The sequence below is a fragment of the Macrosteles quadrilineatus genome, unplaced genomic scaffold (genome assembly GCF_028750875.1).
Source record: "Macrosteles quadrilineatus isolate MER2022 unplaced genomic scaffold, UCM_ALF_1.0 Scaffold_11__1_contigs__length_5352618, whole genome shotgun sequence".
In the NCBI taxonomy this organism is placed as follows: Eukaryota; Metazoa; Arthropoda; class Insecta; order Hemiptera; family Cicadellidae; genus Macrosteles; species Macrosteles quadrilineatus.
Window position 1 is genome coordinate 928056 of NW_026542604.1, and position 26507 is coordinate 954562.

The 26507-nt window shown below is 34.7% G+C and overlaps 2 protein-coding genes across 6 annotated transcripts in view; both read right to left on the minus strand.

The window, feature by feature from the left end:
- The window catches only part of LOC129004729 (titin-like), a 29921-nt gene extending 22572 nt beyond the window's left edge, over positions 1 to 7349 (minus strand). The window contains exon 1 of one of the 3 annotated variants that reach the window (XM_054433314.1): positions 7234 to 7349. In XM_054433314.1, coding sequence (XP_054289289.1) covers positions 7234 to 7246 — 13 coding nt within the window. In that variant the 5' untranslated portion in view covers positions 7247 to 7349. Of the gene's footprint in view, positions 1 to 3726; positions 3865 to 7000; positions 7071 to 7233 lie in introns of those variants that run through there. The other 2 variants (XM_054433312.1, XM_054433313.1) reach the window with 2 other exon arrangements.
- A 1582-nt stretch (positions 7350 to 8931) lies between these two features.
- Positions 8932 to 26507, minus strand: part of LOC129004758 (protein SCAI-like) — a 58662-nt gene continuing 41086 nt past the window's right edge. For all 3 annotated transcript variants that reach the window (XM_054433380.1, XM_054433379.1, XM_054433381.1), the window contains 5 exons: positions 24870 to 25024; positions 23970 to 24140; positions 16281 to 16381; positions 14919 to 15023; positions 8932 to 12852 (listed from right to left, as the gene is read on the minus strand). In XM_054433380.1, coding sequence (XP_054289355.1) covers positions 12814 to 12852; positions 14919 to 15023; positions 16281 to 16381; positions 23970 to 24140; positions 24870 to 25024 — 571 coding nt within the window. In that variant the 3' untranslated portion in view covers positions 8932 to 12813. The remainder of the gene's footprint in view (positions 12853 to 14918; positions 15024 to 16280; positions 16382 to 23969; positions 24141 to 24869; positions 25025 to 26507) is intronic.

Consider the following 26507-nt stretch of genomic DNA (forward strand, 5'->3'; position numbering starts at 1 on the left):
CTGTGACCTCGTAACTTTTTTTCTGAATTGATTAGCTTTAATTTTTTCTATATTGTATGGTGGCGGGTATTCCGTAGAAGACTACTAAGTGGGCACTTGTCAGGCCACAACCTATATCAAAATTCTTATTGATATTATCACATTCTTTAAAAAGAACCACCCCCATTCTCTTTGTATGGAAGTTTACACCAATTTTGATACTAGCTACATCTCGTAAGATTTCTCACACTATCTTGTGGTTTGATTAAAAAAATTCATTACTTGAATTTAGTTTTTTCAAGCAAAACCTAACTTCTTCGAGGGGCCACCAGTAGATTGACGATTTACTTCGTCGTCAGGCCACTAGACCGTCTTTTTGAATTAAATAGATAAATACGGAAAACTTCTTCGCCGACAAGTTATTTCATCGTCAGTCCCATTGACCGGCCTGCAAAACTAAATTATTAAACATGAAAATCCCCTTGATTGACAATTGACCTAACCGACAGCTCACGTGGTCGTCTTTTTGGTGGAGATGTGTGAAGCGGCAGCGTGTGCAGCTGTGGAGGCCGTTGCAGTCGTATCAACTACTGTATCTTGAAGCGGCGGTTATTATTCCGATGATTTTCAGCTATAACAATGCAGCGGACTAGTGAGGAGTGCTCATCTTTTATTATTGTAATTGTTTGTTCCTCAATCGATATTCTTGTATATACAGTTCAGTGAATATTAATTTGCGTATTGATTCTGCGGAATATGAGAACAAAGAAGACACAACTGAGAGTAAAAAAATTCGAAACATATTAGGTCTATATTCATTTCCTGCAATTTTGGTTTCTAAACAGGGGATTGTGAAGGTTGGGAGGAGGGATAAGATGGGATTATGGTCTCTATTTCACCTTTTCAGATCATTACGACCATGAACAACTTATACCTAATTGTTACCAAGACCTTAAATGCTTGAAATCACACTTTATTCTCCGCACGCTTTTTTCCCAAGGACACAACAATCAAACTGGGGTTTTGAGGAGGTTGGAGTGAAGATAGGTGGAAGGCATAATCGAGCAAAATGTACACTGTAAAAAGTTGTATACAAAACATTAGTTTGATTTAGTATAATCTTCTAATAGAATCTCCAAAATCGGGATTTTTATTTCAACTAAAATCGACCCCCCTATTTTGAGGGTAAAGTAGGGTGAGTAAAAACCCCCAATTTGGCTAAGAATGAACTTTAGATAAATGTTAAGAGAAATATAAAGTCAAACATGCCAAAAACATGTTTTAATTTACTCCAGGGCAGCCAAAACCATTAAAAACAGGGAAGGTTACGTTTCAAGTTCAAACCTGAATTTGGGGATGAAGAAGTGAAGGTGGAGAAAAATGTTTAGAAACAAAGTTGTAGATTGTAAAAAGTAGTGACGGCAGGGGCTCTTCTTTTTTTGATCAGACATACAGTTGAGCCATAACGGACGTTTAAAGAAAGAAAATGAGGTAAAAATCCCAAAATTTGGAAAATCGAGTGCATCTAAGGGTGAAGGGGTGGAAATGGGGAAAAATGTTAAATTACAAAGCTTTAGCTCATTTAAAATAAAGGGCAATAGTCTTCCGTTTTTCAATCAGGCCACTCGTTGAGCCCCGACGTAAAAAAAAACAGAAAATAAAAAATGTTTTACAATTAATTTTTTTGGGGGGGCTGAAATATGAAGTTGTCACTTTTCAGAATTTTCCTGGAGGTTTGGGGTCGAGATCCATCATCGTGCCAAATCTCAACTCCCAAGCCCGTCTAGAAGTGCCCAAACATTTGTATATCTGATCAGTGAGTGAGTTACAAATCGGAATTAATAGTTTTTAAAGAATTGTTTATTGGTATCAGTCTATATATAGCTTTAAAAAATAAGTACGTATTATTATAACCATTTGAGATGAGGACTCCATCACCCATCTATGTGCGTATTTTAACCCAAATATGAATAATACACAACTCCTAAGGGCAGAAGCGCCATTTGGGGATGGTGGGGGTTGAAGTATCAAACTGAGGGGAGGTCATAATCTGCAAGGTAATTTGACCTCCATGTCACTGATAAGTATACACAAACAAGGCCTATATACATATCAGGATTTACATATATTTAAGTTCATTTAAAAAGACGGTCTAGTGACCTGACGATGAAGTAAATTGTTCATCTACTTGTAGGATCCCAACTTCTTCATCAAATTGTCGAATATTAAGAAAGTATGGGTTTATGTTGAATTGATGATTCCCATATTCAATTACATATATACAGGGTGTCCCGTAAGTAAACAGCCAAACTCCGGGAAATGCTTCTATGGGTCCAAATAAAGAGAAAATCAAGAATAACATTTTTTCCAAAATCGCTTTATTAACCAGATATCCGCCATTTTGTATTTTTTACATAAACATTTTTATTTATGCATTTTTTCAACCGATCTTTATCAAACTTGGTATGTACCTAAGGTAGAAAAGACCCATGTTAGAAAAAAATTCATCTTGATTCAACTTACAATTTCAAAATGGCGGCCATTTTAATAAACGGCTAATTATATGAAAAAATGTCTGGAATACTTTTATTTAGAATTTTTAATTCCCTATCAAACAAAACCAAGTTCAAAATAGCTGAAATATTACGATTTTTAGTTGTAAAATGGGGCAAACCTGACTATAATATATGACGAAGGGGATTCTTGTAATTAATAATTTAATTTTACAGGCTGATCAACGGGGCTGACGAGGAAATAACTTGCCAACGAAGAGGTTTTTTGTATTTATATATTTAAGTTAATTTAAAAAGACGGTCAAGTGGCCTGCCGATGAAGTAAATTATCGGTCTACTGGTAGGCTCCCAGCTTCTTCATCAAATTTTCCAATATTAAGTAAGTAGGGGTTTTCCGTTTGTTTTTATACACAACATATGCTTATATGTTGGATTGATGATTCCCTCATTGAATTACACATATATATGGGAAGTTCGCTAAAAGGATGGCAATACCTTAATATTTTTAACTTTTGTTCTATACCCACACAATCTAACATAAATTATTAAGTGAATAATATAACCGTGCGTGCTATCTCAGGTATTGAAATGCCTCCCACTTTGTCATTAACCCACCACATTACAGGCATTAAAAGAATGAACTCCAATAATACTAATGCAAAACTTAAATCCATCCAAGCTTTGCAACGGAACCAGACTGACGATTAAAAAAATGACACCAAACTTGATCGAAACAACAATCATCAGTGGTAAGTTTAAAGGAGAAATAGTCCCAAGAATACCGATGATTTCATCCGAATTACCCGTTAAATTCAAGTGACTACAATTTCCTTTGCGTCTTGCTTTCGCATTCACTATTAAGGTACAAGGGCAATCCCTGATTATCACAGTTTAAATTTAGGAAATGCATGCTTTTCAAACGAACAGCTGTGTTGCGTGCTCACGTGGTGGTAGGTACGCCTAAAAACTTATATGTTTATACACCTAATGAAAAACAAAAAACATAGTTTATCCACTATGGCAATTAAGTAAAATAGTAATCTATTTTTTTTTATACATTTTTAATTATTTATTGTAAAGAACAAATTACCAATTAAAATAATAGATGTTAGTGCAGCAACGCGCGCCGGGTAGCTGCTAGTTTAATTAAAAATAAATAAAACTACATTTTTTGTTGTCCTAGGATTTGACTTAAAACATTAAATATACCAATTTCAAAATAAACAAAACTTACGTCCTGGTAGGTAGTTTGTCCGAAAAGCTTGCCAGGAAGGGAATGGTGTCATTTTCATAAACATAACCCCAGGACACTACATCATAGCAGTAAGAGTAAGAACAACGCAGGGCTGCATGAACCAGTACACTGCCGGCCTCTGAGTGACACAGCAGGTAAGTTCAGGTGTGATAACATGATGACCTTGTCTCCTGGCTTCTCACATGATAATTGGCCCATTCACAATCAGCTGACTTGTTAATACACCTGCTAGTGTATACTTAGTTAGTGCTTAGTCCCAGTAAACCTCACACGAGGCAGCTATGTCCTATTACATAGATGTTTATCTTACCAGGTTATAGTGAGGTTTTCAGAAAAATGATAATATTTTAGTATAAAATAAATAAATTTGCCAAAAGTTCGATAAAATATATTCATAAACAAGCAAACTACAACATTTACAATATTCTTCCTAAGAATAACAATGGAATTTTAAATTTACTCTTTGAATTTTTTCCGTAACCAAAAACCTCACAAAAACACTTCAATATACTAAATTATTTATATTTTTAAACTCTTTAAAGTGGTCTAGAGAGAAATTGAAATTGAGTGGGGAATTTTGTGTTTTGATGGTCAAAAATGATAAAAACTAATATTTATCCCACAAAACCCCGTTCCCATTGTTCGATCATGCTGGTTCACGGACTCATTCAAGTTTATCCCACCTTCAAACCAAATTTCATCCAAAAATTACTCAAGTTATCGCGTTCACAGACACACATACACATAACAATTTGAACGAATAGTGTTTTTGGTCTCTGGGGACACCAAAAGGGCTCAAATCTTACCATTATACCTACAGTAAATAGCTATGGGGAATTCCGCTAAAATTTAACAATAAGAATCATAACTGCAAAAACCATTAAGTTTGTTATTGAAAAGTTGAGAATATGCAGAAAACAAGAAAAAATAACACTCAGCTTATTTTTTAGTTATAATAAAAGAGGAAAGCACAATTTTACAAGTAGATGATTAATTGTATCTACAGTATATATTAATTTGAAACTGTTTTTCTTTGTGACAGCTATTTTGAGAGAACGGCTGGGCGTAGAAACTCGGTAGAGGTGTCTAAAGAAAGGTCCTGGTCTGTAGATGAGCCATCAAAAGAGAAACATGGAGAATTCCCTCGGGGCTCTGCCCCAGTGGCCTTTAAATTCCCATCCCATGTTATTCTTATGGAGAAAAACGAGGTTTTTGTAACAGCTAATTTGAGAGAACGGCTGGGCGTAGAAACTTGGTAGGGGTGTCTAAAGAAAGGTATTGGTCTGTAGGTGAGCCCTCAAAAGAGTGACGATGTAAATTTCCTTGGGGCTCTCCCCCAGAGGCCTTTAAAGTTCACTCTGCAATTTTGTTTACATTTCGACCATATGGATAATTTTACATTACTTTTAATGAACCACCTGTTAATATTGAAATTGTATTCAAAGGTCTACTGAAACTGTCAAAATTAAATGTTTACATTATTATTTATGATTTTAAATGGATTCTCCACTGCATGACAAGTTTTTTATAGTTTCAACAAAATGATAAATTTATGATACGTTTGAAATGTTATGTTCAAAAATCTATGCGCTTTATTGCTCTTAGATAATTTTAAATTATGAAATAAGTGTCAATTTCATAACATATCAATTTCAAAGGAACATATAACTATTCCTTATCGGGTTAGCTTATACATATTGTAAGGTTGGCACTTGCCTTTTTTTCCCACTTTCAATCACCATTTATTTTTAAATTCAAGAAAGAACACCTGAGATTCATTTTTTTATTGGTATAAAAGTTTTTGATAATCGGGTTGAAAATTGTGTCATAGATGAGTACGTTGAGGATGAGAGCTGTGTTCAAGTTTTGGAATAGACTAACTACGGAGTCTATGGTTTTGGTAAAGTTGGTGAACTAATGTCAATGCAGGTATTTAAAAAAAATGTGTACACAGTTTTTACTTTGATGTACACATGTAGCTAGGTTGAACAATGCATCTAAACCTAACTATATACAAAACATTCGGAAACACAACAGTGTCATCACATCTCATCGCATTTGCATAATTTGTTACCAATGCTGGACTAGGTTATGGATTTGGTTCCGCAAATGTTCAAGATTTGTGATAAAATTTCCTACAATTATGGTTCATTCCAATCCACGAAATACATGCACAGCTTTATGTGATCTATATGGCCAAGGCAAAACTACCCCATAAGTTAATGAATTATCAAGTAAGAACAGGATGATTAAATACATGGGCGATGTGGCAAGAGAAGGATTTAAAATTGCTGAGATCAAAGTAAGAATGTTACTGCTTTCTGGAGAATCAGATATTTTTATAAAAAAAAGATGAAGATTTACTTATAAATCCGGATACAATCTGAATGATTTTCCTAAAGCAGATGGAATTAGTGGTTAGTAATAAATTCCGTAACATGATAGACTAATTATATGAACTCATTCTCCCATATAGTGAAAGTGGCTTTGGTATGAAACAAACTCATGAACAAACAATTATAAGACTCCTAAAAAACCTTTTGGGCAAACTAAAGCCGATAAAAAGAAAGGTAGGAAATATTGTGTTAAACGAATTCATCAATCACGTTTTTTAGGGAACACAATCGTCATACTTATTATTGCTTATTCTCCCTTCATATAACTAAGATTTTAATGGCTTCACTCTATCCAACGCAGTTAGCTGAATTTACATAAAACCTCAAGATTAACCGTCGATTTCGACGGGGTTCCACTAGTTCAGTTAAATACAATTGTTTTAAGCTGATGCATAAGGACATAAGGATGAAAAACCTATAAAGAGTATGGTACCACCTTCCTACCAGGTGGTCTGTAACAATTAACTTTCTTAGAATAAATATTTAATTTTGAAGATTCTACACACAAGTTTTTGTTATTTATAGTAAGAGAAGGTCTTTACAGCTGAATAAAGAAATGAAATGAGTGTTATGAACAAAACCGAAACTCAATTATCGCACATGTTTTCTTAGACTGTTGATATTTGATGTTTTTGAGACAACGGACATTAAAAAAACATATTTTAACTATGATTTTGACTTGAAAAAGTAATTTATTAATATACATAGGCTTTACCATTAAGACTGAATTAGCTGCTATTCTATTTAAAAAAGTTCCCAAAACCAAAAATTTTATTTTGAAATTAATATCAGACAGAACATACAAGAAATATTACTAAGACATAATTTGGCTAGCACTATGAATATAGCTGACTAACCAATCACAGAATGAAGTTCAACTGTATTGAAATCAGATGTTGAGTCAGGACACATGTCCGAGATTGGCAACATTCCCAAACAGTAAACGGTGAATAGAACCTGAGTTTTCTGTTGCATAACATTATAATGAGATATTGTACACAGCAGCCTGTTGCTACTACGGACGGACGGACGTTGCCAGACCACTCGTGATGATTGTTATAAATACTCAGTAATGTCAGAGCCTACGAACCTTGATCCTCCATCTGCGCTGTGACGCTCCTCTCCGGACACTCGACTCTGCCGTACTTCCGTTACCTCCGCTAAACTGCAAAATGTTATTTTTAAGCTAAAAAAATGTGCCGAAGTGATGAACAAGCCTCGGACACTTGGCCAGACTCCAGTGACACTGACTGCGACTCTTCAACGGAGGCTATTTATAATCAGGGCGGGGGAAACAAAACACACTCCATTAGCTCATTATTTTTATTATATCGTGGTATTAATTTAATATCTCATTTACATTTGTTAAAACCCTCAGGTTTCAGCAGTGTAAATGCTTGTACACGTCACATGAATTCGCCGAACCGAGGAGCGGGTGGGGTAAAAAACAACATTACCTACGTATATCGGTGACTTATAAAGAAATACCGTACGGTAACAATAAATAAATATATTTTATCGCTATAAAACTCTCGTAAGTACAACCTCAGAAGTATGTTTTATAAAAACAATTAATTATCACATCCGAGTCTAGCGACGTTATTAAATGATATGAAAGTTTACTTACAGAACTTAAAATACTAAGATGCATCTCGGCCATGAAACAGTCGAGGGAACGGAGAATGAGGTTTATAATATCGTATCTACAGAACGACTAATACGTAGCTTTCGTGTCGGTTCGTACATAAAAATTGCCTGATAAGAACACTTGATTCATAAAAATGCTAAAAATTTAAGAAATTTGTCAAGGTCAGTTGATATTTTACATGAAGACATGGAACCTTGATTCTAAATGTATTGTATATACAAACGAGTGTAGAGTGTAGTACAACAAACATGAAAATATACTAAATAAACGTAAATATTAAATTAATGTTTTCATATTTGCAGTGTTCAGTAAATTTAAGTGTCCTAAAACTAAAATCATCAATCGTTCAAAGCATATATTGATTAAAAATTTATGTGAAATATTTATTTCGCCTGACTTACTGATACCTTAAAGAAAACTAATTTTAAATGATTAACGACTAAAAATAATTGGAAACTATAAACATTAACTTTATATATTATTTATCAGTTTAATTGTTTGACAAAATATATAACTGTAGCCAATGACATCGTATACCATATAAATAAATGAATAATGAAATATTTAAACGTGAGGTGAAATCATTTTTAGACAATTGTGATTTGTATGTTATTGGCTCAAATTGAGAATTTAAAAACTGTTGTATAAGTTTTGCAAAATTTAATTAGAGTTTTTTAAGAGTAGTATATTGAATGTATAAAATTTTCTTTTAGAAAAAGAATAATCAATATGATTAGCTTTTAAACACTTAAAACAATGTTACAACAACTTTTAGGAGACACCAAATATAACAATCACTGTAAACAACTAATAAAAGTAACAGTATTTGGATTGGAAGTTGTTACAATTTTGTGGCATATAGAGTTTTTGCCAGTTTGAGCGTTTTCGGAATTTATTTTAAAACAATTCTTTAGTAAAACACAATCATAACATCAAGCGGATAAAGGCGGTGTTTTGGAGGATGATTATTTTCCATAATTTAAAAAACCATATTATGTTATATTTAAAAAAAAAAATATCCAATACAAGTTCAACTAAATAAGACCAACAATACATATAACCAAGCCTTAAAAAAAAAAAAAAAAAAAAAATTAATGAACAGTAAAAGCCAAATTTAAAAGAAGATTGATATCTCAGGCAATTTACAAATTTTCAAAATACATGTTAAATAACAAAATAATTATCCAAAACTATGTCTAAATTATAAAAAAATACAAATATAACCTTACTTTGGTGTTACAAACAATATTAATGGAGATATCACTTTATTGTTCAATGTTAAACAAGGAATGTCAAAAAACTAGTGAGTCTAGAATACACTAATAAATGAAATATTTACATTAGTGAAACTATCTGAAACGCACCACAAAGATTTCAATGATTACTAATATTAAAACACACAAAATCCTCAACATTAAACGATACAGATGAATTTACCAAATATAAAAATTCTAAGATTCAAAAATAATGTTTAATAACATTTTGAGTGAAATTAAGTATTAGTCAAAATCAATTATAATTTTACATTATGATATATACATGGGAGATTTCATGCTCGAAATCATTGTGAAACTTTATAATACAAATTGAGAATGTTCAGACAGTAGATCTTGTAAGAGAACTTGGGCATCGGTGTTCGTCTCCAAGGGAACTGATATACGATTAGCATGATTACATAAATGAAGCCGTTTTGTTTAGGTTACATTTCAACACAATAAAACGTATAGATCAATAGGAAAAGAGACATGTATTGTTTCTTTAAGTTTCCAATACATCAACATTCATTAGAGGTACTGTATCAGTATTGAGAATGTAACATATTCAAGAGACGGACACTGAAGTGAGATGATAAACCCAAGTTCACTCTCTAGCAATTAATTATAGCTCGGCTGCTGGAGAACTAATGCTACACTCTTCATTGTTACAAGATGGCACAAAATGTACCCTAAAAACTGACTGAATTTGTATGTTTAATATTTTAGTTATGATAAATAATTGATATGTTGTAAATCAAAAAATGTAACAATCCATCCTGGGAATAATTAGTTAACAGAATATTAATTATATAATGATCTTTTTACAAATAATCTTCAATAGTATGATGCGCATCAAAACAATTTTCCACAGTTATACTGAGACTCGACGAATGTAGCAGTAATTCTCTCAAAACAGATATTGGCAGTGGTTTGACAAAATGTTTTCCGACCTTTCAACAAGCAAAGACTTGGCCAGCTTAGGAGAAACACCACACAGAAAGCTTCGATATATTATTTATAAATATTTATATATGTATATATTTATATATTATGTATATTGTATAAATATAGTATCGATAATTTGAACCCTAGCATTCATTTTACAACCTGTTAGTATAATATTTGTACAGTATTATAGTAGTGTCGAAAAATTAAAGCTTTAAAGAAGTCAATTTTTTATTTAAATATTGACTCGATTGAGGCCGAAAACACCTCTATACCTCTCTCCAGACGAGCTGAAGTTTAAGTTTGATCTCGTTCTAGACTTGTTCTTTGTCAACAGACGATGCTGACCATGTATGTACACTTCCTATTCTCCCTTTTATAACTAGAACTATTTACTATTATGTGAAAAATTATGCACAGGGATATGAATTTAAAGCAGTTTCGCTATATAGAATAAGTTTCAACGCTAAAAAAACCTAAATGTGAAGTATTTTACATTAACATGAGCGTAAACACTTGATGACTTTATTCACATGACATAACGTTCTAGAGTTGTCTTAGTTATAAAATATTCTGTATTGGATTTACTACAGATCTCTTTCTTGTAAGGCTTTCAGTAGTAACCATGTTATAAACTACAAACCCTACTAAATTAACTCAAACTTAGCCTTAACATGTTTGCTGTGACATGTGCCAATCCTCATACCCCAAAAGAGCTGTTTTTACACAGACTATTGATCCCCATGAGAAGAAGAACGTCTGTGTTTGTTAGAATAAAGGAGTAAAAATACTTGTAAAACGTTTGACAAGATCTTAATAGTTAAAGACTACATTGGAGGATAATAATTGATTTAGTACCAATATATAAAGACAATAAGGATCAGAAACTTGTAGGAAAACCACAAGACACACTCCTATCAACTGCATACTTCAATGAGGTCTTCCCTGAAAAATATTTTTCTATAAAGAGTCTCCTAAAGGCACAAACCATAGTTAAAGGGTCAACAAATATAAAGTTGTTTGATTACTTTTTCCTGAGTTAACCTTTTGATTCTTCTCTTGGATGCTACACAACTTTACGTTTTTCATATGGTATGGAGTATTTGTTTTTAGTGTTAACACATTTTAATTATTTATTTATGTATAAGTGTTTCAGTCGGTTGCATATTAGCTCTATTCTGTAAAAACACAATGATCTATGTAGTCAAAAAATGTTTTTATACTTGCTTGAATGAGAATAAATAAATATTAAAAACAAAGCACTCTCTGACAAAACCGAAAAAACCCTAAAATTGTCTTCAACAGATCCATAAGGTTGGGTTGGATAATCAGCCTCTACTGTGGTTAAGTTTAAATTTAATAATTTACGAGCAACAATTTTTATACCTGAAAATCTAAAGAAAAAGTTAAGTAACTAAAATGTACACTATAAAGGCGAATTTGAATCAATTGGGGTATGATTTGGTAGACTGTCACACCTTTCCCCAAAATAAAATCCATTATTTTACTGGTCTTGATAATATTGTAGTTTGATAATAGACACAATAATTAAACTATAAAGTATACAATTCTTTAAATAACATAGGTACATATATTGTCTAAATTGTTTTAAAGTACTTTTTTTACTTAAATAAATGTTTTGCTTTGTAAAGTAATGCATTTACATTTTGCACAGTTAATAAAATTAAAACGTTTCAAGTTGTGTTACTAATAAAAATCAAAGATCATAATTTGAGGCTTTTAAGTTACAGCTTAGTAAAATATTAAGAGTCGAGAGTGATATTTTAAAGATATGTTCAAACAAAGCAGATTATACAGCATTTTGCACAAGATTTCTATGGTTTCGAAACTGTAGCTAAACAATTTTTAAGGAAGGAAATCTGGAATGTACAGACTGCTTATAATTCTCTAGCATTTTTAATCATAACAAGTTTTTGTTTTTGTCTTTTGTTACTAAGACTAAACAGTTTACGGGCATGACAGACCGACTTCATGTTAAGGACAAATGAGCAAAGAGATCTTCAAAATATTTTACTTATTCAAGTGCCATCCATCACCCATCACCATTTAGAAAAAAATGATTACCCAAATTCAACAAAGAATAAAGTTGAAATATAATTTTTATAAAAGCTATATTGCGAGATATATTTTACAGATTATGTTTATTGTAGGGTTTAAACCAAATTGTGGAGCGTTTGTCGAAATACTCAAAATTCTATGTTTTTATCAACTCTTTTATGTTTTTGTTTCAAATTAGTAATAGGTAACAAACATTATCTGGTAATCGTGATTGAAGAAGATTAAATTTTGTCAGGATTTAGTTTTTTTGCCATTATTAGATGTATACACTGTTTAAAAAGTTTTTGTAAGTATAAATTATTTTTCAATATTATTCTTGTCTAGTGTCTAGTTATCAGAAAAAAAGTTTATTTTCTAAGCTATAAATTTTCAGTTATATTAAAAGGCATACAATACCACACTTACTAAACAAATTTATAGAAACATAAAATTTGGATACATTATTAATCAGCTTATGTTTCTGAATTTGTTTTTGTTTTGTAATTGTTTAACCTCATCCACAAACAAAATAGACATTTCAAGCCAATTCCTTTCTCTCATTATTTTACTATATCTAGACTTATTATGATCAAGAAAATCTTACGCCAGCAAGGTTAGATAGATGAATCATCTCAATGTCATGTTTTCGCTTTGTTACATCAACTGAAAAGGTACAAAAAAGCGTAATCTCCATTAGCCAAATACTAGATAAAGTAACAATGAGAACATCGGAGGTATGGACAAACTGCGAGATATCTGTGAGTCAATCCATCATCTCGTTGCCTTCAAAGTGACTCCGCACCTACAACAAGCAGTAGGATCTATAAGTATAAACAAATTTGAAGAATGTGATGTGAAGCAGTTCACTTTACTAAGACAATGTCAATGTCATACTTAAGGCCGGCGCACACAGAGACAGATGACTCACGCAAACGGGCAGACTAATATTCGGTCCCCAAGTTATCAAATGGGGCAACGCACACAAAAGTTTGTCCGTCTGCCGGAATCCACTTGAGTTCGTGGACAGATTTTCGGGAAACACCTCTCGGGCGATTTTTAAAAATCCTCCTGCAGACTTTTCTGCTGCACATGAGCATAGAGGTGTTTTCAACGTTGTTTTATCCCTCTGCAATACCACTATGTGCACTGTGGTTGGTTTACACCTACTTTTGAGGGACTGTCATCCTGTTCCACACGTGGTTCCGTTTCTTTGGTTAGTTTTTGCATAATTATAAGCGTTACATAAAAAAAATTGTTGATTGAAGCTTTCAGACCTCATCGTGTCCTTTGGGATCCACATTTACCAATGGAGATATTAATAATAAAAAACATGTTTTTCCAATGTTTCTTATTTTAGGTACTGAGTACAACAGCACTAAATATAAATCATCATCACTGGAAACTTATCCTCCCCTAACCACAGAATGCATTTATGAAAATCACATAGGAAAAAATCATCAAGTAGGGAATGCACGAGGTGGAGGAGGGAAGGGATAGTCACCCTGCTTGCAGACTTCTGAGGCTGTGTGTATGTTACAAAATAATCCACCCTGTTCTCATGAGTCCGTCTGTCTCTTGCCTTTAGTTTATGTTTTTAGGCTGGATACGAATGCAGGGTGAGTGTTAAACAATCTTAAAACAACTAACTATGTTGTACTATGTTGTATATGTTGAACTATGTTGTACTATGTTCTTTTTGCTTTTGCTACTTCAAGCATGTTAATTGCTTCATTTAACGAAAAAGTCTGTCCAGCACCTTGTGAGAGCATTGTTAGGGATTGGATTTCACAGAAGAGAACCTCGTAATTACCATAATATATTGTTTAGAAGTACACAGTAAACATACATAAAACCTACTCCCCTCTACTCCAAAACGCATGTTACAACGCTCACATGTGTACGGTTCCATTAGAACCTTCGTAACTCGAAGCGGCTGCTAGCACGCGTTGCTCGATGAACCTCCCAGGTGCGCGTAGCAACGCATGTTGGCCGAAGCACTGGCGCTGTATGTGTACATTTGATTGCTGTGTTTCTAAGACGCGCGTTGCAACACGCGACACGTAACGCGCGTTGCAACACTCCCATGTGTACAGGGTCTAAGACTGGATACGTTCCATAAGACTAACTTTGTCTATATACAAGACTGTCAGTGTCCATACAAGAATATCTGTGTTTATGAACAAGACTATCAGTGTCCATATACATGACTGTCTGTGTCCATACAGGGTGAATAACAAGTCAAGACCCCCCATTTCATATTTTTCTGAGTAAATACACAGATGTTTTTGATGGTCGTGCAAACTTAGCAGGAAGTTTCATTTTATAATAAAAAGATTATGATAAAAATGTAAAGGTAATATTGGCTACTACTTTGTATAGAGAAGAGATAGGGAACTCCGGTTTTCACCATTCTTTAGCCTAGCCAAAGAATTTTTAGACGTCGACATAATCTGATACATTGCGTAGCTATATAAGCTATATTATTCTTATATCTTATTACATCAACCTTTAAACATTACCAACTTAATTTTAAGCAGTATGATTTAAATTTGATTTCTGTAAATATTAAGTTAAAAAAAAAAAAAACTGTCCTTATGACAGTACGTATCTGTCATGTTCTTGATCCGGATCCAAATTTTTCACGATCCGGATCCGGTACCGACATTTTCTTGGATCCGCCCATCACTAATGTATATGAATGTTAAGTGGCACCAATGAGACCCAAACCTACAAAAACACTGTAGTTACACAGTCTGTCTTGCTACCGACTGAGCCACCCACTCACCAAACAAAACTACACTTGCAATATCCTCATTAAACATAATTTAGAGACAGTTACATTAATAAAGTTGTTGAGTTTTCATTTACCTCAAGGTGTGACGCCAGATCCAGCACCAGATGTTGCAGGGCCGGATGTTCTAGCAGGTCGGCGTCTGGCAATGGTGGCTGACACCGCGGTCTCAGCTGCCTTCCCTGCACAACACATGCCATTCTGATTAATGATCTTTAGTTAGTTTGGTCATTTATCCATTAAATTAGCTTATTTTTAATGCCTTCCCCTCATATAGGAATAGAAATGTCCAAATAATTTGAAAACGTTTTTGGTGGACACAAAGATACAGCGAGGGTGTGCAAAAAGTAGGTAAATGTCTGAGAGTAAAAACTTGAGGGGCAACTCACAAAGAGACCACCCATCCGACAACTTCCACCAGACCTGTCCAACGTTAATAGTTAATAGTAATAGTTAATAGTAGTTTAGATGGTCTTTTCCTACCAATCTCTGCCAGAGACCTGCTCAAGAGTTGCACATCAGACCTGATTGAGACAGGACTTGAAGCTTAAATCTACTGTGTTGTCTTCTGGCAAACACCAAGTAGTAGTCTAGGCCGTTGATCAGACCTAACAGTCTACTGTGCTATACTCTGTTCGCAAAATTTAGGCGGTTTGAGGGGAAGTTCCACACCACTTTTTTCTCCTTAATGTATGTTGCAGCTGATTGACATTTTGAAAAATCTTTGATGGTTTTTGAGATTTTGTGGTAGGATGGAGATGTGGAGAGGATAGATTTCTTCTTCTAAAACCGCCTACAATTTGTGAAAGGAGTATAACATCATTAGTCAACAGAAGCCCAAAAAAAGAAATTCTAAAACTGACTCCCAGATTTGACTTGTGTCAAGTATACCTTTTAGCAGAGTTTTTGTTGAGTCACACTCACATAGATAGTTAGGTAAGCCAAAGTCCGAAATTTCAATCTTTAAGGCTTAAATGGTCAAAATCAAATCCATATATTAATAGGCAAGCATGTTTCATAAAAGCCTGTTTTCTCAACTTGTGTGCATCGTATGGAAAATCTATGCATACTTTTAGAAAGATATTTTTTTGTAGATGTGAAGACCCCTTTGAAAATTAAAAAAAGGCTCAAAAGCACAAAAAATAAGTTTGAAATCAAAAAATAAATAACATGGGCCTTATGGGTTGTCATCCTGGTGACAAAATAACAACAAAATATAAACAGAAAATCAAAACAAATGGAAGATAAAGATATTCCAATCACATGTTTTATTTACAGCGTGGGGTGAAAATATAGAGGTTTACCCAATATACATATTTTTTGGTCGAGTTGTCGACCACGAGGCAACTACTAGTATATATAAAAACACACTTCTTTGGTAGACTTATGATATAAAATAAAATTCCATCAAGTTTTAAAATAGTTTGAGTGATTCTGACCTTGAATGATCTATGAAGATGTAGGACGACGTGACAGAAGACAAATCTCAATAGCAGTAATCTTAAGAAATCGTCTCCAAAGAATTGAAGATATGCTGGGTCTGAAATGTTCAAAACATGCTATAAAAACCTGTTTAGTTTTACTATCATTATTCAACTGAAATATTTATTAGATTTCATAATTTAATACTGTGTTTGACTGGACCTATATCCATAAAAAAAACAAACTACAACAGTTAAGTATTCTCCATAAGAATAACATAGGAATTTTAAACTTAATTTTTTTTAATTTTCTCTGTGACCATTAATTTGTAAAAGAACACTTAAAGTTAGGGCCTACTAATTTATTTTATTTTATTTTTTTTTTAGCCCTACAAAATGGATTGAAGAAAAATTAGGAAACGGTATGTTTTTAATGAACAAAAATGAGAAAACCCAATTTTTACAAAAAAAAAAAACAAAAAAAAAACATACGATTAGAGATTTATTTGGATTAAATTATTATTTAACTCTATCGCTCTTTTTGTTCCATACAGGATTCCATTCTAAATTTGAAGACTAAATTTACATAACAGTATAACTCTAACTATCCGAATCATTTGGGACTTGGGACCATGGGACTGTATCCCAGTTGATCGCAAAAATCGATTACGATGTTTACGGCACCACGGGAGATGGTGATGATGTCTACATGACCAAGAGAGATTTTCGATTTTGCCACGATCACGGCTTCTGTACGATTTGTATTGCTGTGGTTTTAAATGGTTTCTGAAAGCGATTCTGATAATCGGTGATTACGTTAGTTAGAGTTTGGATAGTTGGAGTTCTACTGTACTAATAATTAGAGGTGTGCAGATATCCGAAAAATCGGGTCGGATTCGGATATCCGAACCGAGCCCAAATTCGATGTCCGACACTATCCGTTATATATCCGACTTTTTCGGATAGACAATATATTTTGACGTTTTGGACAGAAAACTAAATCTCCATAACCATCATTAGATTCCCAGGACAAAATTACAGCAATACGTTTCCAACGACCTAACAGCAAACGGCAAAGAAGCCGTATGATGCAATACCAATAATTAGTTCAGTCGTTATCGGCTGTTTTGCTTTACGATTAGATTCATCTGGACGAACAGACATAAAGCAGAAAAGAACTACCATGGTCAAATGAAAGTCAACTCGTGCTTGTCTCCCTCCTGATACTAGGGGCGCTGCGTAATAGTTTTTTTAATACAGTAAGTACTGTTTCAAAGTAGAAAAATCTAGCCTACTACTGTGATGTTACGTAAACAATAGATTTAATGTTTCCCCAAAAAAGTCAGAATAGAAACAATAGAAAGGCAACACAATAGAAGGGTGGGAGGGGTTAGGCAATGACCTCGAAAGGAGCGCGGGTAGTGAGTCAAGTAGGACCGGAGGGGGAAGGGGTGGGTAAGACCTTGAAGCTATAGACTTGCACTTGCACTACTTCCCTAAACCTAAAGGACTGGCCAGCGAGTGGTATTCCAATTACAGGATAAGATACGTTGTTTTTTGGGTATTCATTGCCCGGTTTGACTTTGGATTGTCTTACTGTGTAGACACTTTGAATAATAAAAAATAAAGTTAGAACTAACCACGATTATTTAGCATTGATTGTGTACATATTAAATGATTAAACGATAGGGACCATGGATATATACACACTTTTGTCGTGATTTTAATTTCAACATCAAAATACAATTATGCATCCGGTATTGCTGTTTCAGAAGAGAAGCACGTTGATAAATTATAAATTGATATTCCCGTAGTTAAAAAGAATTATTTTATAAACCTATAAAACAAAATCATAAAATTTTACATAAAGATAACAAATAACAGAAATTGTAAAAAGGGTATAAAGATAACAACGTCATTATTCTTTCTCTTTGTTCTTCTATTTCTTGGGTTTCCCTTCATCACGCATTCAACAAGTTGCCATGGTTACTAATCATCCATGTCGTTATCAGCTATTGTGACATAGCGTACAGCAGGGGGTAAAACTTGACGAAAATCGGTAAAGTTTTACCTATTATTTAATTACCAATGAATGTACTTTATTTGAATGTACTTTATTGGTATTTGGTACTGTATTAATAATCGGTCAAAATGGCCGATTTCTGTCAAATTTTACACCAAATTTATTGAAATTTCAAGGTGAATATTAACATAACAATTATTACCAAATATTTTTATTCATTTTTAAAAGATTGATTTGTGGTATTGGGTTCCCCACTGAGTGCAGCCGAGCAGCACTAATGAGGGTCGAACCTTCTTGGGGGTGAACAATAGACGGCTTATCAGACACCACCCTCCCCGGTTACCTCCCGCTATCTCCGCGTCCCACCACCTCCGTGTACCGCTATTTCCGAATTTCAGAGTGACACCTATAATCCTCGGTTACTTCCTGCGTTAAGATTTTCCGTCCAAACCTAACCTAACCTAACTTAACCTAACCTAACCTAACCTAACCTGACCTAACCTAACCTAACCCGCGGGTTAATTTTCATTAAATCTTCCATCCACGGGGCTTCGCAGCCGTGGATGCAATGACAGCTAACAACGCAGGCAGTGACGGGATTATAAGGGTCACTCAAGAATTCGGAGGTGGCGGGACAGATTTGGGTTCGGAGATGGCGGAACGTGGAGATAGCGGGAGCACACGCCCTCCCCAGTGGTCTGGAAAAAGCTTGTAAACAAACTATTGCACAAGCGTGACTTGACATTGGGCTGCTTCAACTATAATTTTGACAAATGAACTGTGATGTTTCAAAATCAAAAAAATAATTTGGGACCATACTGCTTAACAATAATGGACTGCAATTAATTGTTGAACATACATTCCATTTTTAACAAACTAAGATTATACGATTCAAATACAATTATAAAAATTATCTTGGTATTTTACTTGGGGTAATGAAGTTAGGTATATAGGCTAGTGTAATTCTCGGTTCATCAAGGTTCTACTGAATTATGTTTGGCAGTGAATAAGTGTAGAATGCAATTTATAAATTCAGGGATACACACCTTTTACAGAGTTATAAAGCCTAATTGCCCAACATCAAATCGTGAGCTAGAGCCCAGCTTAGTGCATTAGTGATGTTTTCTAAACTTGGCAAACCCGCAAAATGCCACTTAAGGCCAATAATCCGTTCCAAAAACGTAAGGAAATGCAATGTGAAAATAAACTTTAGATCGAACTCCTTGTCTTGTGAGAACCAGGAAACAACATAAAACATAACCTCAATAGCCCAGGCAAATTAGACATATGCTCCCCAAAAAATCGTCTAAAGCTGGAATGTTTTAATACCTTTTGGGGGTCCCAAATAAGAGTCCTGTGAGTTTGCGACGGATTCTGACGTCTGCTTAAGTTTTGGGAGTCGAAAAACTATGAAAATTGTGCACTTTTTTCAGTTTTTCGCTTATAACTCCTAAATAACGAATCCTACGGAAAATGTTGTTCACAGGTCTCTTTTAGTACATTACATTCTGCGTCGATTGGTGTTAAATACGTCAAAATCGGCTGAGCTGTTTAGCCACTGTAGCTTTTTAAAGTTGGATCATTTTCATCAACGTGGCCAAAAAGTTGATTATTTAACCAGTTTTCGGCTTACAACTCCTAATCGACGCTTGCTATACAAAAATGCACCTGTAGTTAGTTTGGAAAACACAAAATTCTGCGTAATATGTTTTTTTACCAATCAATAATGGCAAATTTTGGAAAATTTTACTAAAATTAATATTTAATATTAATATTTTTTCAATGAAATGGCGACCATACAAAGTAGGTAGCAATCAATTGCCATTATAGATTAGTAAAAAAAACATATTACACAGAATGTTGTCTTTTCCAAACTAACTACAGGTGCATTTTTGTATAGCAAGCGTTGATTAGGAGTTGTAAGCCGAAAACTGGTCAAATAATCAACTTTTGGCCATGTTGATGAAAATGACCTAACTTTAAAAAGCTACAGCGGCTAAACGGCTCGGCCGATTTTGACGTATTTAACACCAATCGACGCAGAATTTAATGTACTAAAAGAGACCTTTGAACAACATTTTCCGTAGGATTCGTTATTTAGGAGTTATAAGCGAAAAACTGAAAAAAGTGCACAATTTTCATAGTTTTTCGACTCCCAAAACTTAAGCAGACGTCAGAATCCGTCGCAAACTCACAGGACTCTTATTTGGGACTCCCAAAAGGTATTAAAACACTTTCCAGCTTTAGACGATTTTTTGGGGAGCATTCCCTATATTTGATCTAATTTGCCTGGACTACAAGTAAACAAGCCCAAACGTTTGACATCAGTCCTGCTGAGCTAAGGTGTTGTGTGAAGATTTTGGCTGCTAGTGTACTTAATTCAAGCAACCAACTTTTGAAAATAAATGTTGTGAATTGTGATTTTCCTTGTCTTGTGAGAACCAGGAAACAGCATAAAACATAACCTCAAGTAAACAAGCCCAAACGTTTAACATCAGTCCTGCTGAGCTAAGGTGTTGTGTGAAGATTTTGGCTGCTAGTGTACTTAATTCAAGCAACCAACTTTTGAAAGTAAATGTTGTGAATTGTGATTTTCAAGAGAGAGAAAACTGTGGACTTGGCTAATTTTAAAATTCTATAATTCAAAATTGTCATTTAAGTTAATTTACACAGCTTTACATTGTTTTATAGGTTGAAAATACATATGCAGCTTATTATTAACTGCGCCAAACTATCCGAATCCGAACCTCCCAATATCCGATCCGAACCGAGCCTCAACTATCCAATCCGAATCCGATCCGAAATGAAATTTTACTATCCGCACACCTCTACTAATAATTAATCAAATTTCCTTTATTTATCTATAAGATAAATTTTAGTATACTGAATGGTACATAAGTAATCTATCCTAACAGAATGTGAATGGAACGTTGCTTATCAATCCTAGCAGAATGTGTACACATACAAACTACTTGCTGGACAAACAAATTGCCAAGGAGGTTAAAAATACATTTTCAGGGCAAAGCTCTCTCTATCTAATGTCAACATGAATTTAATTGGAGAAGGCGCCGAAAGATCTACCCTGCTCAATCTCCTGAAGTCCTTTTCTTCACGACAACACAACCAACGAGGGGCCACTCCTGCGTCGACAATATAGCTGTAAGTAAACCTGAACACTTGGGATTATGAGGCCAGAGTCATTGAACATTTTGTCCCAGATCACTCTGCAGCGGTAATGTGATAGATGAATTCAAATGTGGTGAGTCCTCCTTTGAATTATTGGCTTAGTAGTTATGTTTTTAACATTAGGAAACTTGACCTAAGCATGATAGACCTATTTTTAGTAGCTCTAGGTGAGATCAAATGATTTATCATCCTAAAAGACGATGTAAATGATTTTTATGTGTTTTTTTTAAATAGGGAAATTATTTAATGTTTTTTCCCATCCAAGTCCAAGGTATATAGGCCCAGGGTGCCGAGGTCAAAATCTTGCCTTAACTGGTATACCCTTGAGTTGTTTAGGCTAAAGCAGAACATGCTTGCACTGAAGTACAGGTTTAGTGAGAACAACCAAGAGGTGGACAAAGCAGCCTACTTGGCCTCTAAAAATGTCTACAAACAAAAAATTGTTGATGCCAAGAAAGAGATAAAATGTAAATAAATATGGTTTCAAGAACTCAAACAGCCCAATGTCCACTACTTGGTTGAAACGGGTGATAGGAAAAATCTCTCAACCGCTATTGCTAGTTCTGAACAACATCTTGAAGAGAGGACGTTTTTCCCCACAGCATCAAAATTTGAAAATTGCCAGAAATGTCCCCATTTACAAGAAGGGAGAGCGAGAAATATTAGGCAGCATAGGCCCGTTTCTATCTTACCAATCTTCGGTAAAGTATTAGAGGCTCTAAACGGCCAAACAGCTTTGTGAACACCTAGAGTCCAACAACCTACTGACGAAAGGTCAATTTGGATTCCGTAAAGGCTGGTCCACAACAGGAGCGGTCATGAGGCTTAATTGCAGGTTTGGTTGGCGAGGCATTCGAGGCTTGCAACACAGTCACCCTCACATTGTGCGACCTAAGTCGTGCATTCGATTGCATCGACCATGTCATACTGGTCAGGAGGTTGGAGAGTTATGGAGTAGGCACTGTTCTCAGGACAATTTAATCATATCTTTCGGGTAGGCAGCAGGTGGTCTTTATCGACAGGGCAACTTCAGCACCTTTAGAAGTAGCATGGAGTTCCACAAGGATCTGTAATATGGGCCGATTCTTTTCCTAGTTATGATAAACGACCTCAACAAGACAGGAAATGTACTATTTGCTGACAACGCCACCCTTGTCACGAGGACTGCAGGTTGAACAGTCTGTAGCAGGAGCTGAACTGCAATTAATTGAAGACAAACTGGTCCAAACCAAGACACAATCTCTTGTCTGCAGTCTGGCTAAACATGCTCCCAATCATCCGGTGAAGCTGCTAGGTTTTACCAGGACCAGAAGCTAACCTGGAATAATCACGTAGATCAGGTCTGCAATAAGCTGTCAAGGGTATGCTTTCTGCTCCTGAAACTTAGGTATCTGGTCACAGAGAAATACCTGATGAATATTTATCACTCTATGTTTCATTGCCATGTGAGCTATGGCGTGCTGTTATGGTGACACGCACCCACAAAGACATCTTGGTCCAGCAAAAGGGAGCATTAAGACATAATCACCTTCAGCGATCGTCTGGCTCACTGAGAGCCTATCTTTGCCAGGCTGGGAATTCTAACAGTGTTTGGTCACTATATCCTCACCTGCATAAAATACGACCTCCTAAAATTACGTAATATTGAGGAGTTTCCTACCAGAGTAGCAACACATCATCGCAATCACCTTACAAAGCATCACAACCAACTGTTCTTAGAGTTAGACTGTCAAGGACTCAGATGGCCTTTAGTAATGGAGCCCCAACAATATATAATAAGTTGCCAAACTCCATCCTATTCCTCGACAAAAGGGTTCTCCTTAAGATACTCACTGCATACTTAAAAAAAAGCCTACTACTCGCTGAAGGAGTATTTTGATGACCCTCTATTAGGCCTAGGCTGAACTACGCCTGTCCAGTATAGCTATTACAGTGGGTGGAACGGTAAGACCTGGACTCGGGACCAATTTACTTTTTCATTTTGATGTCTCCAGGGCCAAAACCCCTATTCCTTCAAATTTTTATGTATGTATATTTACATCTGTTAATGGGAAAACTGATATTACAGCCATTGTTTAGAGCTTAATAAAACAAATAATTTTGTATGATCAAGTGTTGTCGTACAATTGTTAAAGGTAACGGAGATTATTTCAGAAAAACTGTACATTTGAATACTCCCATGTGAATATTATGGAGAAAAAGAAACCTGTTGTACTAGTTTACTTGTTTTAGGATCTTATTAAAATTTGCCAAATTATTTATTTCATCCTATAGTATTAACGTTTGGTGAAAAAAACACCTTTTACCTTTCCCGTAGCGGCAAACCTAAGCACTCGTTAAATCTAATGCTATTTAAATGGGGAATAAAATATTTCTTGTTTATGGAAATATTGTAGTAAAAATTCAAACAGACGAATTGAAATTCGCTTAGTCTGCGATTAGCTGCGGCGGGTATGATCGAAATGAGTGAGCGTATTTCCAAGTGATGAGTACAATACCTATTCTACTACGTCCAAACAGTCTGCTGGCTTCGGTGACGAATCTGTCTATGAAGGACTGGCAGCGCTCCCAGTGGTGGATCGGCACAGTCAGGATATTGCAGATGAAACAGAACGCTGTCAGCGGACTGTGCAGGAACAATGTGAACAGGCTGCCGTTGTGCTGATGGTCTGTGGGGAAACACACGAAAATAATCTTAGAACACATTGGACATGTTTTGGGAGGGAATAGTTATTGGTTTGAAGTTTTCTATTATTAAACTATTTTAAACTAATTGTTTACTTTGGCCAAATTTTAATTAGGTAAGTTATACAGGTTGAAAGACTTTATTAATGAAGGCAAATCTGTAAGCACATACAAAAATATTAAACAAAATAAATATATGAGATTGTATAAAAGGATAAGCCTGAAATACTTGGTGGTCTGACTACTATAGTAGAGGGTCTTTTGAGCTGTAAAATCCTATTATAAAATCTGTATTCAAAAGACTATTTTTTCAATTCGATTACATCTTGAACAACCTTATCTATCTCAACTTAAATTGGATCCATAGAACTACATTGTATAAAACATTTAAGATCAAATAAAAACAAATCAAACAACATTTTCATTTTTACATAAAATATAACTAGTAGGCTACAAGTTATACAACAAATCAGGTTACTATTACAATAACTTCATTTGAAAAGTAAAGAAATAATAAAACCCACTGCAAGACGTCTTGTTAGCAATCTTATTGTGAAATGTTAACAAAAGTATTGTGAATAGTCTTCAATGCTTAAAGCATCTTTAATTAGGAGTTAAGAGCAAACAAAATCATAGAAGACTGATGAATCAACATAATCATTCCAGCTGACAACAAAATGTGCAAGAAGCAAAACTCATACACATGAAATCACCTTGATAGTTTGGCGGAACATCTTGAGGCGACATGAGCACAACCATCGGCTGTCCAAAGTATCTGGGGATGTTTTGGAATACAAAGCTATTGTCCGAGTCTACGATTATGAAAAATGGCTTTCTTGTGAACGGGTACAGATCTCCTGGATACAGACTGTAAAAGAAACATGCTTCAGTGTTGATGTTCTAGTGTTTTGTTAAGAGGTGTGGGAATCTCATCATCATCTGGATTGAGGTCTGAGACACAATTTGCAAGAGCTCCAGCACTACTACTCTTCCAATTTTTTTTCAACTAAAATTGAATTTTGTTGTCATTTTACTACGGAGAAATTTTAGGAATGATTGCAAATTGCAATTCCATTTTTATTTTCTCAATATGATTTTCAAGCACTTTTGAGACATTGAAATTGTGTATAAAGTAAAAGTGTGTTTAAGTGTACTGGTTAGTTATTCATGTCTAATTTAAAAACCCTCATTTTCACCATCCCTGCTGAGGAATAATGAACAAAATTCAAAATTGATATATAATACAGTCCAACCTCAGTATAACGAATCTGAAGGGACCGAACTGAATATTCGTTATATCAAGGATTTCGTTAAAACGAGGTTCGTTATATAGAGGTTATGTTTGCAGGAATTTCGCTAAGTCTAGGTTCAGAACCAGCGTCGGTCAATATAGGTCGGGATTAGACAAAACACAATTAGAGTAGCATAGGCTACAATACTTTACAGTACAGTGTTTACATTGTACAGTAGAACCTAAATCATCCGGCATAAAAAAGGGGAGGGATCTTGAATATTGCGCAATCATGACAATGGCATTGACCTTGGTATAGGTTAAAAACTGTAAGTTTAAAATTACAGCTTGTTCTAACCCTCCTAAAACCTAGCCAAACACTGTATTGCGTAGTCATAAACCATGTAAAGAACAAAACAAAATAAGTAGTAGGAAGTTTTGTAAGCTACTGCTCGTGATAGGCCGGTAGGCTACTTAGAGTACAGTACTGATTTATCGCAACAGAGGAATGTCAATAATAATCATTAAATATAGCATTGGTGTTGCTAGTTGAAACAAATCGTATTGAAAACAATAAATTATTAGATAAGTCATTATAAAAGTGTATAATCATAGCCAACTTAAAGATAATAAAAACACTCGAAAAGGAATGTTAAAATAACGATGTTGCTATTCTTTCTCTTTGGTTTTGTTTTTATATTCTTTCTTAGGTTTCTCTTTATCCAAAAATTGTACAATTCACGATAGTTACTTATCGCCAAATCACAGCTTACTAAACATTAAGTCGTCATCAGTCCTCAGTGAATAGTGAATGAAATCAGTTCTCAGTTGCAACATAGCGCGCGCAGCGACAGCAGACAGAGAGATGTGTTAAAAACGGAGCAGACGAATGTTAGTGCAAGCGATGACGTCACCTTTCATTTCATTTGATAAAGAAACAGATTTTTCAAAAACAATAATGGGGTGGGGGATTTGTTTTATCGAGGGAAAGACGTAGACAATTCGTTATGCAGAGGTTAAATTCGCAATGTAGAGGTTCTGACAATGATAAATTCGCTATATTGAGGTGTCTTATTTTAGCCGAAATCACAAAAAATTCGTTAAATCAAGGTTGTTGTTA